The sequence below is a fragment of the Panthera uncia genome, assembly GCF_023721935.1.
Source record: "Panthera uncia isolate 11264 chromosome A1 unlocalized genomic scaffold, Puncia_PCG_1.0 HiC_scaffold_17, whole genome shotgun sequence".
NCBI classification, from domain to species: domain Eukaryota; kingdom Metazoa; phylum Chordata; class Mammalia; order Carnivora; family Felidae; genus Panthera; species Panthera uncia.
The window spans coordinates 24656367-24672550 of NW_026057577.1; the positions used below are offsets into that span (position 1 = coordinate 24656367).

General features: G+C 34.9%; 1 protein-coding gene across 1 annotated transcript in view; it reads left to right on the forward strand.

Moving 5' to 3' along the window:
• Positions 1-5908, forward strand: part of LYRM7 (LYR motif containing 7) — a 32828-nt gene extending 26920 nt beyond the window's left edge. The window contains exon 5 of the mRNA XM_049648469.1: positions 2580-5908. Coding sequence (XP_049504426.1) covers positions 2580-2650 — 71 coding nt within the window. The 3' untranslated portion in view covers positions 2651-5908. The remainder of the gene's footprint in view (positions 1-2579) is intronic.
• Positions 5909-16184: the final 10276 nt, after the last annotated feature.

A 16184-nucleotide genomic window follows, 5' to 3' on the forward strand; every position in this document is an offset into this window, starting at 1 on the left:
TTCTCCTTGCCTGGAGAGCAGATGTGATGTCACAGCAGCAGTAAAGACAAAAACCACGCATGAAGGATAGCACAACAGGAATGTAAAAAGAGCCTGGCTTCTTAGTGGTAGTAAAGACCCGTAGTAGCCCAGGACTGCCTTAATTCATATTTCTTGATATGTGAGAAAATTAAATCTCTTACTTTTTTAAACTACTGTTTGTTGTACTTTTGGTTAATGTCTTTTCCACCAGACTGTAGACTCTTTGAAGCTGAATAGGCTTTCTTTTTTAAATTGAAGTATAATTGACATATAACATTATTAGTTTCATTTCTACAACATGATTCCATATTTGTACATATGGCAAAATGGCCACCACAATAAGTCTAGTTAATGTCTGTCCTTTACATAGTTACAAATTGTTTTTCTTGAGATAAGGACTTTTAAGATGTACTCTTAGTAGCTTTCAAATACAGTATTATTAACTATTGTTACCATGCTGTCCTGAAAAGACTATTATATATTCATCTCTGCATCTTCATTTCATGATGTAATGTTCAGCATAAAATAGGCCCATATATGTTTGATAAGTGAAACAATTTATTGCCATTGTTACTAAGTTAAAACCTAATCTATAATTTGTTCTCTGGTGATATCTCCCAAGATTTGGTAAAAGCAGATGAGATATAAAATATTTATTTAACTGGTTTTCATTTCAGTAAGCCACATTTACGACCTGGCTCATAAGAACATTATTTTTAGTTAGATCAGTTATATTTTCCTTTCGAATTAAATTTATTTTAGTGACACCTTTTAGAAATTTTTTTTTTAGTAATTCAAATTACAGAAAAGATGCAAGAGAAGTTGAAGGGTATGGATACTTCCTTTACTGAAATTTCACAAATGCTAACATTTACCACATTTGCTTTATTATTCCTCCCTCATTTTTTTTCCTGGATGTTCTGACAGTACATTGCAGACATAATGCCTCTTTACCCCCAAATGATCATTTTTAAAATCATGATAGCCCGCTAAGATTATATTTGGAGAAAGAGTGTATTTCTTAAAAATACTTTCATATATATTTGCTAAACTTGCAAGGAGATTCTCTTATAAAACCACAGTATAATTATCAAAACCACAATATTAACATTGATACAACTGTATCATTTGCATGTTTTCATTTGTCCTAACTTGTCTTCCATAGCAGAAGAAAAAAATTTTCCTTCTGGTCTAGGATCCATTGAGGATCACACAAATAGCATTTAGTCACCATGTTTTTTAGTCTTTCTTAATCTGAAGCAATTCCTCAATCTTTCTTTCTTTCATGACCATGATTTTTTTTGAGAGAGAGACAAAGACAGCACGAGTAGGGGAGAGGTGGAGAGAGAGAATTCTTTCAAAAATTTTTTTAACATTTGTTTGTTTTTGAGAGAGAGAGAGAAAGAGAGCATGAGCAGGGGAGAGGCAGAGACAGAGGGAGACACAATCTGAAGCAGGCTCCAGGCTCCATGCTGACACCACAGAGCCCAACACGAGGCTTGAACTCACAAACTGCGAGATCATAACCTGAGCTGAAGTCAGACGCTTAACTAGCTGAGCTACCCAGGTGCCCCGAGAGAGAGAGAGAGAGAGAGAGAGAGAGAGGGAGAGAGAGGGAGAGAGAGGGAGAGAGAGGGAGAGGGGAGAGAGAGAGAGAGAGAGAGAGAGAGAGAGAGAGAGTGAGAGACAGACAAGTTTTAAGCAGCCTCCACACTCAGCTTGGAGTCTGATGCCGGGCTCCATTCCATGACCCTGGGATCATGACCTGAGCTGAAATCAAGGGTTGGACACTCAACCTACTGAGCCACTCAGGAGCCCCTGACAGAGTAGGCCCCTGACAGAGTATACCCAAGTTATTTCATAGAAAGTGATGTGAGCATTTTTTTTATCATGATACCTGAATTAACCTCTTCAGGGAAAAAAAGGGAAAATCAATGATCTCAAAATTTTGGATCTCAGTTGACCTTCAGCAAGATATGTTACTGAAGACTCATATTTTTTGTTGTTGTTGTTTAACTGTGTTTCTCATTGGGGAACTGTTGACATTTTCAACAGGATAGTTCTTCACTGCACCAAATTGTCCCATACATCCCTGGCTCCTACCCACTAAATGCAGGCAGCATTCTTCAGTTGGTGTGACCACCCAAAACACCCCCATGTGAGAACTATTCTGTAAAATTTAGGATCTTTAAATTAGAGAAACAGTCTTGCTTTTTATATAATAGGCATTTAAACAAATTTCCTGTTGATTATTTTAATTATCAGTAATCTGTCATCAGATAGGTGATAATGTGCTTTAGCCTAATTCTGTTCACGTAATTAGTTATATTTAATAAATGATAAAAGGTTCAGTTGATCATATATGTTTTAATATAATCTGAAATGAGAATTCTGTTAACAGTTTCCATTTAAAATCAAGGACTTCACCCTAGAAATTAACTCAAATATTTATGGAAGATCTACCTTAAAATTCAATATTTTACTGTAAAAAAGTTTAGGGGGAAATGAATGTATGTTCATTTTCATGATGTCAATTACTCTTTTTGTTTCTCTTTCAGAACTGGTCCCTAGGAAAGAACTCCTTATAGAAAATGTGCCATACTGTGATGCACCAACTCAGAAAAAATGAGTTTTCTAGGATAAACTCAAGCTTTGTAGTTTTTAATCTTAAATATATAACTCTGGCAAAAGTTTTGGAAATGGAAATATTCCTCTTAGAACTGGCCTGTTGAAAATGAATGAAGTATTGCATCATAATTAAATTTCACATTAAAAGAACATTGCTAAAAACTGCAGAACATAGTTAAATATTTCTAGACAGCATTAGATAAGAAGACCTGTAATTTGCATATAAAATCAAAGTTTATAAAGTAAAATGAATGCTTAGGGAGGCATGTCATACTCATTTCTCTTTGACCTTGATGAGTATTTTAGTCTCACCATAACTAAGAGTGCAGTGTTTTGACAAGTTGGTGGGTTTTCCTCCCATGTGAAATGAAACTGTTAGATTAAAATTATTAGTTTAAATTTATGATTAGTCCCACAAACCTTAAATTAGTAAAAAATCATAGCATATACCAACTCTCTATAGAAAGTGGCCTTTGTTTCCTGTAAAGCATTGACATTATTTCTGTAATTATTCTAACAAATAATTATACACTTTCCTTTCAGAGATAGAGTATCTCTCTGATCCTGTAAAGACATTTTTTTTATAAGTCTTCTGAAGATAGATGAATAAAATATCAAAATCACCTAGGATCACTGTGGAATAAATCCAAATTTTTTTAGGAAGGAGTGACCCTTGATCAAACTATATAATATAGCCTTAGTAGAAATAGCTGTACTTAGACATAGCTAGACTTTATAATGAAAATGTAATACGTGGCTCCATTCTTTCCATTTTAATCAATAAACTTAAATGGCTTTTTTTTCCCACATGTCCCATCCCTCCCTGACAAGATTGGGAATATCACAGAACAGTTTGTCATTGTACCCTCTAATGGTAGGAATTATAAAATTGTATTTAATAATCTTCTTGTTTTTCTTTTATCTGTGTGTCTTTACCATTCTCTGTTCTTAGTGAACAGTGTGTTCTTTCCTAATTCCCTGATAAGTTTTCCCAGTAACAATACAGAGTTTTAAATTTTTGCAAGATTCTTTTTTTTCTTTAATATTTATTTTTGAGAGAGAGCACAAACAGGGGAGGGGCAGAGAGAGAGAGAGAGAGGGCGAGTGAGAATCCAAAATTGATTTTGCTCTGACAACAGGGCTCAAATCCATGAACTGTAAGATCATGAGCAGAGCTGAAACCAAGAGGCAGACGCTTAATCAACTGAGCTACCCAGGCACCCGTAAAATTTTTGTAAGATTCTTGATGCAAGCTTTGTTTGTTGGCAAAACATGGATATATCCATTCTGGATATGAAATGTTAGGTTTTAACATAATTTAATTTTAAAACATAATAAAATAATTTAATTTTAGAAAATCAAAGATTTTTCTAAATTCCTTAGACATATTATACTTAACATTAAGCCATCGACTATCCTTAATGCCTTCTAATACTTTTGAGGAGAGTAGTTAGTAGTCTGTGAAATGGTTTATACATGTCAAAAGATTTGCTATGTTAGTTTTTCATTTCCTATGTATATTTGTTACTTTTGTGGAAATTATACCTACATAAAAGTAAAAGTTGTTTGCTATTTGAAATTTGCCTTTATAAAAGTATGCTGAAAGTTGTCATAATACCATCACTGGTAATTTGCCTGACTTACTACTGTTTCATTAAGTATATTATATATTTTAAGGAAAGTTGCCTGACCTACGTTAATTTAACATATTTTAATTATTTCCGTCTTATTGAACAGTTTTAGCAGTTCTTAGCTTTCTCTCTTTAATCTTAATTCCCTTGTTCAATTCTTCACTCACATTAATTTAAATATCTCAACAGGGTTTTTTTTTAATAGTTACTACTAAGAGCAATAGAGGTTAATAATTCATAGGTTTATTTTATTTAAAGTAGTGGCTTTGAGATTTTCTCCAAGATACATGTTTTAGATATATAAGAGAAAAGATCCTGTTTATATTAGCAAACAAAACTATAAAATAGAAATAGACTTTTTAGAGGTTCCTGGATGGCTCAGTCGGTTAAGCTGCTGACTCTTGATTTTGGCTTGAGTCATGATCTCATGGTTTGTGAGATTGAGCTTTGCATTGGGCTCTGCACTGCAGCGCAGAACCTGTTAGGGATTCTCTATCCCGTCTCTGTCTGTCCTCCTTGAGCAGATACACACTCTCTCAAAAATAAATAAATTAAAAAAAAAAAAAAGGAAATGGACTTTTTTTAAAAAAAGCTGTAACTTAAAAATGAAAGATATACTATGTTCCTAGATGGGACAATTGAAAATTATGGAAGTGAACAGTTCTTTAAATGTTACCTATCAAAATCCCCAAAGATTGGAAGTCTGTCTAAATAAAAATATATAACCTGTACACTCTGTGAAAGCTACTATAAATAAAGTTTACAGAAGATACTTGCTACCAACATAATGATTAAAATAGTTAAGATGTGGGGCGCCTTGGTGGTCAGTCATTTAAGCTTCAGACTTCAGCTCAGGTCATGATGTGGCAGTTTGTGAGTTCAGACACCATGTCAGGCTCTGTACTGACAGCTCAGAGCCTGGAGCGTGCTTCAGATTCTGTCTGTCTGTCTGTCTCTCTCTCTCAAAAGTAAACATTAAAAAGATAGTTAAGATGTAAATGTTCCTATGACTCAGTAAAAGATAACTCAGTGGAAAATGATCAAATGATATAAATTAAAAGTTCACAGAAGAAGAAATATTAAGCCTCACTAGTGATCAGAGAAATGTAAATTAAAACAAAATGAAACAATTTTGTTCATCAAATTTGCAAAAGCTAAAGAAGCTCAAGATACCCAATATTTTTAAAGGTCATAGGGTGTGAGGAAATGGACAATCTCATTTCTGGAAAGGATGTAAGTGATAGGGCTTTTTTGAAAGGAAAATTCACATCAAAATTTAAAATAAATATATTGTTCAGTCTTTATGTCAATAGCACACAGGAGTGCTAATAAATGAACACTCAGATATATTTACAGAAATTTCTGTAACATTATTTATAATTAAAAAAAATTGATAATAGCCTAAATTTCCAAACTTGGGGCAGAGAATTAAAGGAAATAGAGTTCTGGGATACTACACAACAGTTCAAAAATTGATGCAAAATATATATATTGTCAACTGAAAGAAGCAAGTCACAGAATATATGTTCTCTATGAATCCATTTACATACAAAAGAACTACTTTGCACAGGTTTGTGCATATACAGTAAAATCTTGGGTTGCGAGTAACTTGTTCTGTGAGTGTTCCAAGACGAGCAAACATTTCTTTTTTTTTTTTTTTTTTTTTTTCGAGCAAACATTTCTAATACTAACTTGATAAACGAGCAATGTTCTGCAGTATGTGTAGTACATGATGCTGAATGTCACATGATCACAACTGAGCCGATGGTTCTTGAAATTCACTTAGGTATACAAGTGCTTTGGATTATAAGTATGTTTCTGGAACGAATTATACTTGTAAACCAAGGTTTTACTGTATATACAAATGAATAGAAATATACATGCTTAATGTTACTACAGTTGACCTTTGAACAACAAGGGCTTGAACTGCACAGATCCACTTATACATAGACTTTTTTTTATAGAGTACAATACTATAAATGTATTTTCTTGTCTTTATGATTTTCTTAATATTTTCTCTAGCTTTTTTTTTAAAAGAATACAGTATATAATGCTTGTATAAAATATGTGTTAATCAACTGTTACTGTTAAGGCCAACAAGTAGGCTATTATGTTTTGAGGCATATCAAAAGTTATATGTGGATTTTTGACTGCACAAAGTTCAGCTCCCCTAACCCCCATATTGTTCAAGGGCCAAGTGTAGGTAGGTAGGAAAATGAGATTTGATGAAAGGACTGATAAATTGAGGATTTTTATTAGGATAACTCTTGCATGTTTAAATATTTTTTACAGTGAGTGTATCAATGTATAATTTTTAAAGGACAGTACTTAAGCTGCTAGTGATTTATTGATTTATTTATTTTAATTTTTTTTTTTTAACGTTTATTTATTTTTGGGACAGAGAGAGACAGAGCATGAACGGGGGAGGGGCAGAGAGAGAGGGAGACACAGAATTGGAAGCAGGCTCCAGGCTCTGAGCCATCAGCCCAGAGCCTGATGCAGGGCTCGAACTCTCGGACCGCGAGATCGTGACCTGAGCTGAAGTCAGACGCTTAACCGACTGAGCCACCCAGGCGCCCCTAGTGATTTATTTAAAACTTAATTATGAAATAGTTCAGATATCAGCATCTAGTGTATGAGACACTCATGAGCCTAATTCCCACATTTGACAGATGTTAACATTTTGCCATATTTGTTTAAAGAGCTCCTTCCTTGTGAGACACAAAATCTTAAAAAATTAAAGTCCCACCTCTCTTTTCTTTCGCCTGTCTCTTTTCAGGTGTAATTACTGTTTTACAGTTCATGGATATCATTCCCATACTTGTTTTTATACTTTTACCAAATGTGCATGTGTTCAAAACAATATATAGTGTTGTTTTGTGGTTTAAAAATGAAAATAAATGGTGTTATACTTTATGTGTTCTCGAGCTTATTTTCATCATACATCAGGTTTTAGAGATTATTTTTAAAAAATTTTTTATATGAGATCTATTTTGTTGCATAAATAGCTAGGTCTTTTACTTTTATGTCTTATTCCATTGTAAGAATAAACTAGTTTATCCATGTCTCTTGATGAACAGTAGTATCGTTCTGTTTTTTGATATTGCAAACAAATTTGCCAAAGATTCCAGCATGTGGATTTTGTACCCAAAGTTTACCTGAATATACACAAGGAAACAGAACCGTTGAGTCATAGGGTATGTACATATTCAATTCTTGCTAGAATTTTTAAATTGTTTTTCTTCTTTTTTTTTTAATGTTAGAGAACACAAGCAGGGAAGAGGGGCAGAGGAAGAGAGAGAATTTTAAGCAGGCTCCACACTTAGCATGGATCCCAGTGGCAGGGCTCGATCCCACATCCCTGGGATCATGACCTGAGCCAAAATAAAGAGTTGGTTGCTCACCTGACTGAGCCACCCAGGTAACTCTTAAATTGTTCTTTAAAGTAGTTGTACCACTTTATATTCTAGTCAACACTGTATGAGAAACCCCATTTTTCCATATCTTCACTGTTAGTGTTATATAGGACTTTTCACATTTTTGTCAAATATTTGGATATGAAATGGTATCATTTTTTTTTAAGTTTATTTATTTTCAGAGAGACAGTACGAGTGGGGGAGGGCAGTGAGGGAGGGAGAATCCAAAGCAGGCTCCATGCTGCCTCACAGAGTCTGGTGAAGAGCTTGAACCCACAAAACCCGGAGATCATGACCTGAGCCAAAACGAAGAGTCAGACGCTCAACCGACTGAGACACCCACGTGCCCCATGAAATGGTATCATGTTTTAATTTGGATTTCTGTATTACTGGTGAGATCATCTTGTACTTACTGGTCATTACAGTTTTCCTTTATGAATGTTCATATCCTTTGTCCTCCTTTTTCTTTTGGATTGTCTGGCTATTTCTCACTAATCCTTTTTATATGTTCTGGGTACTAATCTTGTGTTTGTTATCTGTAAATGCTTTCTTCCATAATGTGACTTGTCTTTTAACACTGTTTATCATCAACCTGTATTATGGGAGTTTATTTTAGTGTATCCATTTTATTTTTTTTATTTTTTTTTTAATTTTTTTTTCAACGTTTTTTATTTATTTTTGGGACAGAGAGACACAGAGCATGAACGGGGGAGGGGCAGAGAGAGAGGGAGACACAGAATCGGAAACAGGCTCCAGGCTCCGAGCCATCAGCCCAGAGCCTGACGCGGGGCTCGAACTCAAGGACCGCGAGATCGTGACCTGGCTGAAGTCGGACACTTAACCGACTGCGCCACCCAGGCGCCCCTAGTGTATCCATTTTAAAAGATTTTTTATTAATTTTGCTTTTGTACCTTTTTAAATAATATTTTATACTCCATAGGCATAAAGATGTTCTAAAACATTTTCCTCTGAACATTAAGGTTTTGCTTTCTATATTTGGGACTTAGTGCCATCTAGAATTTATTTTTATTTATATATGAGGGAGGGATTTAGTTTTACCTTTTTTATTGGAAAATTTTGCCTCAGGATCATTTATTGGATAACCCATCCTTTTTCTGATTACGTGTAAAAGAACTTTGATCATATCTCAAGTTACAATATATTAGAATCATTTAAGGACATAGCTATTTACGGACTTGGTTTCTACAATTATCCCTCTTCTCCCCCAAATCTCCCCCCCCCCCCCCACTGGATTGTTCTCAATGGCATTCAACATTCCGGAATATTTCCTTTGTTTAAAAAAAACTTTATTGAACCCACCTCTGCCCTCCACCTTCAACACTACATTTTTCTGCAGTTTTTACTAAGAGGTTTCTGTCCTTATCAGCACTTCTCTCCCCATTCTATCTTATACAGACCCCACTCAAGGCTTAATCTCTACCACTGCAATCAAACCCTTCTTGTCCCAGTTACTGGTGACCTCCACTTAGAAGTCCAAAGGTCAGTTTTTAGTTCTTATTTTATTCATCCTCTCAGTAGCAGTTGGCATAATCAATCATTCCCTCTTTTTTGAACAGAGACCTAGACACTCATTTACTATAAACCTATTGTATGATACAAACATGGACCCAAGTAACAAAAATGCCTGCCTTGTCTTCTATTTGTTATTTTAGAGCCACTCTCCTCCTTTCTTTACCCTGGTCTCAGCCTCCTCTGTGAGGACTGACTGTGTAAACCAGCTCCAAGTGGCTTCTGTACTTTCTGACTTTTGGTTGGTTCGGCTAATGGGGGATGCTGGCAGGTATCAGGAGGGAGGAAAATGAGGGCAGTTATTTATCTGTCTGACTGTATCCCTGAGAAGTTGCCTCAGGCTGTACTATCCTCAAAGCTTCTCTCAAGGTGGGTTCTGTACAGTTCTTGCCTTCCAGTTTGCATAAGAGCTTCCCTTTCCTTTTTAGGCCTGGGGTTGCAACAGCTTATCTGCTACTATCCACATGGGTTCCCCTACACTCATAGTTTTATAAATAGTGACTTTACATGTAAATCTCTCTCAAACTGCCATATTTTTTTTTCAAACTGCCATATTTTAATAGCTAATTCACTGCCCTGAGGAAACTTACTTATGGAGGTGAGAGACAGATGATAGGCAAAATTAACAAGTAAATTAGAAGGTGATAAGTAATGTGGAGAAAGATAAGGCAGGAAAGGGAGACAGGGAAGCTGGGAACAATAAGGTGTTGCAATTTTAAATGTGATCAGGGAAGGTCTCACCAAGAAAGTGATAGTTGAGCAAAGACAAGGGTATGAGGGATCTAGACATAAATATATGTAAGGGGAGAGTTTTCCCTTACAGCAAACTGCTAGTGCAAGGTTCCTAACACTGGCTCATGCCTACTGTCATGGAAGAAAGCCCAGTGACAGGAGGAAAGTGACTTACGGAAAAAGTAGTAGTAGATGCAGTCATAGAAATGATATGATAGAAAGAGCTGGGGAGTAGATGCCAGGTTATTTGGGCTATTACAAAGACTATGGTTTTCACTCTTATCAAAATGAAAGCCATTAGATGATTTTGAGAAGAGAAGTGATATCTGATTTTAAGTCTTAAAGAGCTCACTTTGGCTTTTGTGCTGAGAATAGACTACGGGGCAGGGTTGATTGCAGGGATATGAATTAGAAGTCTGTTGAATAAATCTAGATAAGAGGTGATAATGGCTTAGGCCACAGTGGCAGCACTGATAGTGGTGAGAAGGGGCACAATTCTGGGTATATTTTCATAGAGCTCATGGTGTTCTTATGTGAAGTGAGACAACAAGGAGTCAGATAATTTCCAAGAGTTTTGGCCTGAGCAACTAGAAATACATTGTTGCTATCAATTACTATGGTTAAAAACAGACTAGGTTTGTGAAAAATCAGGAAATTAGTTTTAGACATGTATTGATTGAAATGCCTATTAGATATCCAAGTGGAGATACTAATAAGACATTAAATGTAACCTCTGTATTTCAGGAAATTGGGCTGGAAATACATATTTGGGAACCATTAATATAAAGTACTTAAAACCATAATACTGGATGAAATCACCAAGAAATTGAATTTAGATAGAAAAGGAAAGTTGAGTCCTGGGATACTCCAGTGTTGGGGTTAAGGAGATAAAGAACAACAAGCACCAGAGACAGAAAAATTTCCAGTAAGGTAGGAAGAAAACAAAAAGAAGGTAGAATAGAGGTTGGCAGACCGTGGCTCACAGAGAGTAAATTTAACCCACTGCCTTTTTTTGTAAGTAACATTTTATTGGAATACTACCACACTTGTCCATTTACGTGCTTTCTATGGCTGCTTCCATACTATAATGCCATCATTGAGTAATTTCATCCATAAAACCTAAAATTGCTATCCGTTCCCATACAGAACAAGTTTTTGACCCCGGGTGTAGAGTCCTGGAAGCCAAGTGAAAAAAATGTTTCATTGTAGAGGGAATGATTGCAGTGTAATTGCAATTTAAAAATTCCAGTAGGATTTAGAAGCATGAAGGTGGTTTTGATCCCTTAGGCAAGAGAATTTCAATGAAATAATTGGAGAAAGTTATGCTCATGTTGATTTTACCCAAATTGATCTTTAAATTCATTGTGATCACAGTTGAAATTGCTGTAGGATTTTTTGACGAACTAATAAAATTTACTCAGAAATTTATGAGGAATAATAAAGGTCCATAAATAGCTAAATCAGCTATAACAGAAGAGTAAAATTAGATATCCGTATGCAAAAAATGGAATTTTGATCCATACCTCACACTATATATAAAAATTAATTCAAAATTTGTCATAGACTTAAATATAAAACCTAAAACTGTAAAACTTCATAAAGTAACAGGAGAAAATCTTTTTTGGCTTTGGATTAGACACAGATTTCTTAGATATAACACAAAATGCACCATACATAAAGAAAAAATAAACTGGACTTTATCAAAATTAAAAAACTTTGCTCTGTGAAAGGTAACTGTAAGAGAATGAAAAGATAACCCACAGACTGAGAAAAAATATTCACACATCATAAACTGATAAAGAATTTGTATCCCAAATATATAAAGAACTCTTAAAATCAGGGAACAAGCTAATTTTTGAAACATAAATATTTGAAAAAATTATCAAGTTATCAAAAAAATTAAGTTATAAAAGTGGAAAATACGCACATGAAAAGATGCTCAACGTTAGTCATTAGAAATTAAAATCACAATTAGATACTGCTATACACCTTTTCTGGTAGCTAAAATTAGAATGAGTGACCATACCACAGACTGACAAGGATCCAGAGGAACTGAAATCCCCATACATTGCTGGTGGGAATGCAAAATGGCTGAACAACTTTGAAAAACTACTAAGAAGCTAAACATATACTCCCAGTATAATCCAGGTATTTACATAAGAAAAATGAAAGCATTTATCCACGTGGAGACTTATTTATATTATATTGCACAAGAAAGGAAACCATCAACAAGATGAAAAGATAACCTATAGAATTGGAGAAAATATTTATAAAGCATATCTCATAAGGGACTAATATCCAAAAATATATAAAGAACTTAACTCAAGAGCAAGAAAAAAACAACCCAATTTAAAAAACAGGCAGAGGATCTGAATGTTTTTCCAAAGAAGACATACAAATGGACAACAGGTACACAAAAAGGTGCTCAACATCACTGTTCAGTCAAATGCAAATCAAAGCCACAATGAGATACCACTTCATGTCTCTCAGAATGGATATTATGAAAAAGACAAGAGTAAGTTTTGGTGGGAATGTGGACAAAAGGGAATCCTTGTACACTGTTGGTAGAATGTAAATTGGTGGAGCCACTCTGTAAAAACAGTATGGAAGTTTCGCAATAAATTAAAAATAAAACAACCATACAATCCAGCAATTCTATTTCTGGGTATTTATCCAAAGAAAATGAAAACACTAGCTTGAAAAGATATTTGTGCCCCATGTTCATTGCAGTGTATTTCCAGTAACCTAAGTGTCTGTCAGTGTATGAATGGATAAAGAAAATGTGGTGCAGGTATTTGTATTATATAGAGAAAAATTATTCAGCCATTAAAAAATAAAATCTTGCCATTTGCCACAACATGGATGGGCCCTGAGGACATTATGCTAAGTGAAATAAGTCTGAGAAAGACAAATAATGTGTGATCTCACTTATATGTGTACTCTGAAAACAAAAAGACTGAACTTATAGATACAGAGAACAGATTGGTAGTTGCCAGAGTCAAGGAGTAGGGGTGGACAAAATGGGTAACCAAAGGTAGTCAAAAGGTACAACTTATAGTTGTAAAAAAAAATTAATCACAGGGATGTAATGTACAACATTACATTAATTATATATATAATTTATATATAATATATAAAAATTATATGTATAAATTATAGATATATATATTATATAGTTATACATTAACTATAGTTAATAATATTGTATATTTCAAATATCCTAGGGAAGTAAATTTTTAAAATTCTCATTATGGGGCACCAGGGTGGCTCAGTCAGTGAAGCATCCCACTTTGGATTCCGGCTCAAGTCATGATGTCACCATCATGAAATCAGTCTCCACGCTGAGCATGGAGACTGCTTGAGATTCTCTCTCTTTCTCTCTCTCTCTCTCTCTCTCTCTCTCTCTCTCTCTCCCTCTGCCCCTCTCCCTGATTTGTGGGCTCTCTCTCTCAAAAATTTTTTTAATAAAATTAATTAAGAAAATAAAAGTTCTCATCACAATAAAAGATAGTGCAACTATGTGTGGTGGTGACTGTTAACTAGACTTACTGTTATTCTACTTATTGTGATTATTTCACAATACATACAAATACTGAATAATTACATTGTACACCTGAAACTAATATGTCAATTATATCTCAATAAAATAAAACCTTATTTATAGCAACTTTATTTGTAATGGCCCCAAACTAGAAACAACCCAAATGTCCATGAAGCAGATGAATGAATAAATTTTGGTATATTCCTTTGGTACAAAGGAATACTTCTCTAGAATAAAAAGAAAGGAACTATTGCTACATGCAATGAATAGATGAATGTCAAAATACTTTATTATGAGTGAAAGAAACCAGACAAAAACAAGTACATATTTTATGATACTGTTTATATAAAATTCTAGAAACTGCAAATTAATCCATAGTGGTAGAAAGCAGATCATTGGTTGCCAGAGGATGAGGGCATGGAGAGGGATGGTGGGAGGAACTCAAACCGTGTATGAGGAGACTTTGGAGGGTGATGTATATGTTCATTTTCTTGATAGTAGTGATGATTTGATGGATGCATGCACATGTATGTACAAATTTCATGTGTACATTTTAAATATGTGTAGTTACCATATATGTCAGTTATAATAAAATAAAGCTGTTAAAAAATACTATAAAGTCTTAGTGATTCTAAGTGTAGTATTGGTGAAAAAACTGAAAAATGGTAGCAGTTGACCAGAAGATAGAACACAGAGATAGACCCAAATAACCCTCTGAATGTATATACTTTCTTTATTCTATACGTTCTTAATAGTTTTTTCAATGAATATCTGTGTCTGAAAGTATTTATTTTCAGCCTTTCCCTTGAATAAGTTTAGTTAGGTACAGAATTTTATGCTGAGGGGCACCTCGGTGGCTCAGTCGGTTAAGCGTCCCACTTCAGCTCAGATGATGATCTCGAGGTTCATGAGCTTGAGCCCTGCGACAGGATCTGTGCTGACAGCTCAGAGCCTTTAGCCTGCTTGGGATTCTGTGCCTCCCTCTCTTTCTGCCCCTCCCCCATTCATGCTCTGTCTCTGTCTCTATCAAAAACAAATAAACATTAAAAAAAATTTTGTTTTTAAAGAATTTTATGTTGGCACCTTTTTCCTTAGCACTTCACAGATAGTGTTGTCTTTTAACCTCATTTTACTGCTGAGACATTTATTAGCAATCTAATTGCAGTCCCTTTTGGCTAATCTGTCCTTTCTTTATGATTGATTTTAAGGCTTCTGTGTTTTCTTTGGTATTCTAGGTAGAGATTTTATTTTTGTTTATCCTACTCAACTTTGGTGTACTTCATCTTTCTGAAGACTCATGTCATGCTTCAATTTTGGAAATTTTTCATCCCCTATATTTTCATTAACTCACAAACATTCTCTACAGTTTTTTGCTTAGTGGGGGCTCCTATTAGGCATCTCTCATTGTGCTTCATTCTGGTACTTTGCTCAGTTTTACTGGTTTAGTATTTGCTCTAGTTCACTATCACTTTCTTCATCAGTATCTGATCTGTTGTTTATTAACACCCATGCATTTCTCTTGTAATTTCAGTGACTATTTTTCATTTCTAGTCATAATGTTTGGTTTTTATGTTAAATACACTATTCCTTTTGCACAGTGATTTGTTCTGTAATCCTAGTTCTTCATATCTTTCATCATTTAAAAATACTAATTTTATAGTCTCTCTCAGAATATTCTATCATCTGTCTAGATTGTCAATACTCCTTTTTGTTCTTGACAGTCTTTCCTCATGTGTCTTATAATTTTTTGATAATGTGTATATCTTGAATGGCAATTGTTATTTCTCTTATGATCAAATGTGGAGTTGTAAATTATGGGAGTGTTCCTCCAAAGAGATTTTATGCATGACTTTGCCAGGTACCCCAAGAGTAACTTGGAGATTTCCATTCCACTCAGGTCATTTAGAATTGATCCTGAATCAGTGAATGGCATGGTGATTTTCTTCTCTCACCAGTGATTTTTCCCCCACCCAGAGTCCCTGGATCTTTGCTCTCTCTCTCTGGCCTTATGAATAGTTTTTCAGTTCTCTTTCATGGTACTTTGAAGGGGACTTGCTTTATACAGAGATCTCAGTTCTACTCTTTGTTACACCCAAGTCCAGGGACTCATCACCTGTGATATGCTGGAAATAAAATCTAAGTCTCTAGCTATTAAGTAAGGTCTATTTCCAGGTCACCTCACAGCCTTTTAGGCTACCTCAGTGTCACCTTACGATTACAACCTGCTTTGACTTTCAGTTCTCTTTTCTTTCTAGCAAATGGGAATTTCTTTTCATTTCCTATGAGCTCAGCCATGTAATATAAGCCAGAATGCAAAGAAATGCTAAAAGAGTAATGATGTAATGTTAAAAGGACCCACAAGCCAGAGTGAAGGAACTCTTCAGTCAAATTTGGGACAGTTTTTTTTTTTTTTAACGTTTATTTGTTTTTGAGAGACAGAGAAAGACATAGTGTGGGCGGGGAAGGGGCAGAGAGAGAGAGGGAGACACAGAATCCAAAGCAGGCTTCAGGCTCTGAGCTGTCAGCACAGAGCCCGACGCGGGGCTTAAACCCACAAACCGCAAGATCATGACCTGAGCTGAAGTTGGATACTTAACTAACTGAGCTACCCAGGAGCTCCAAGTTTGGGACAATTTATGGATCAAAAATAACAATTATACTATAATGGACTTATACATAAATTAA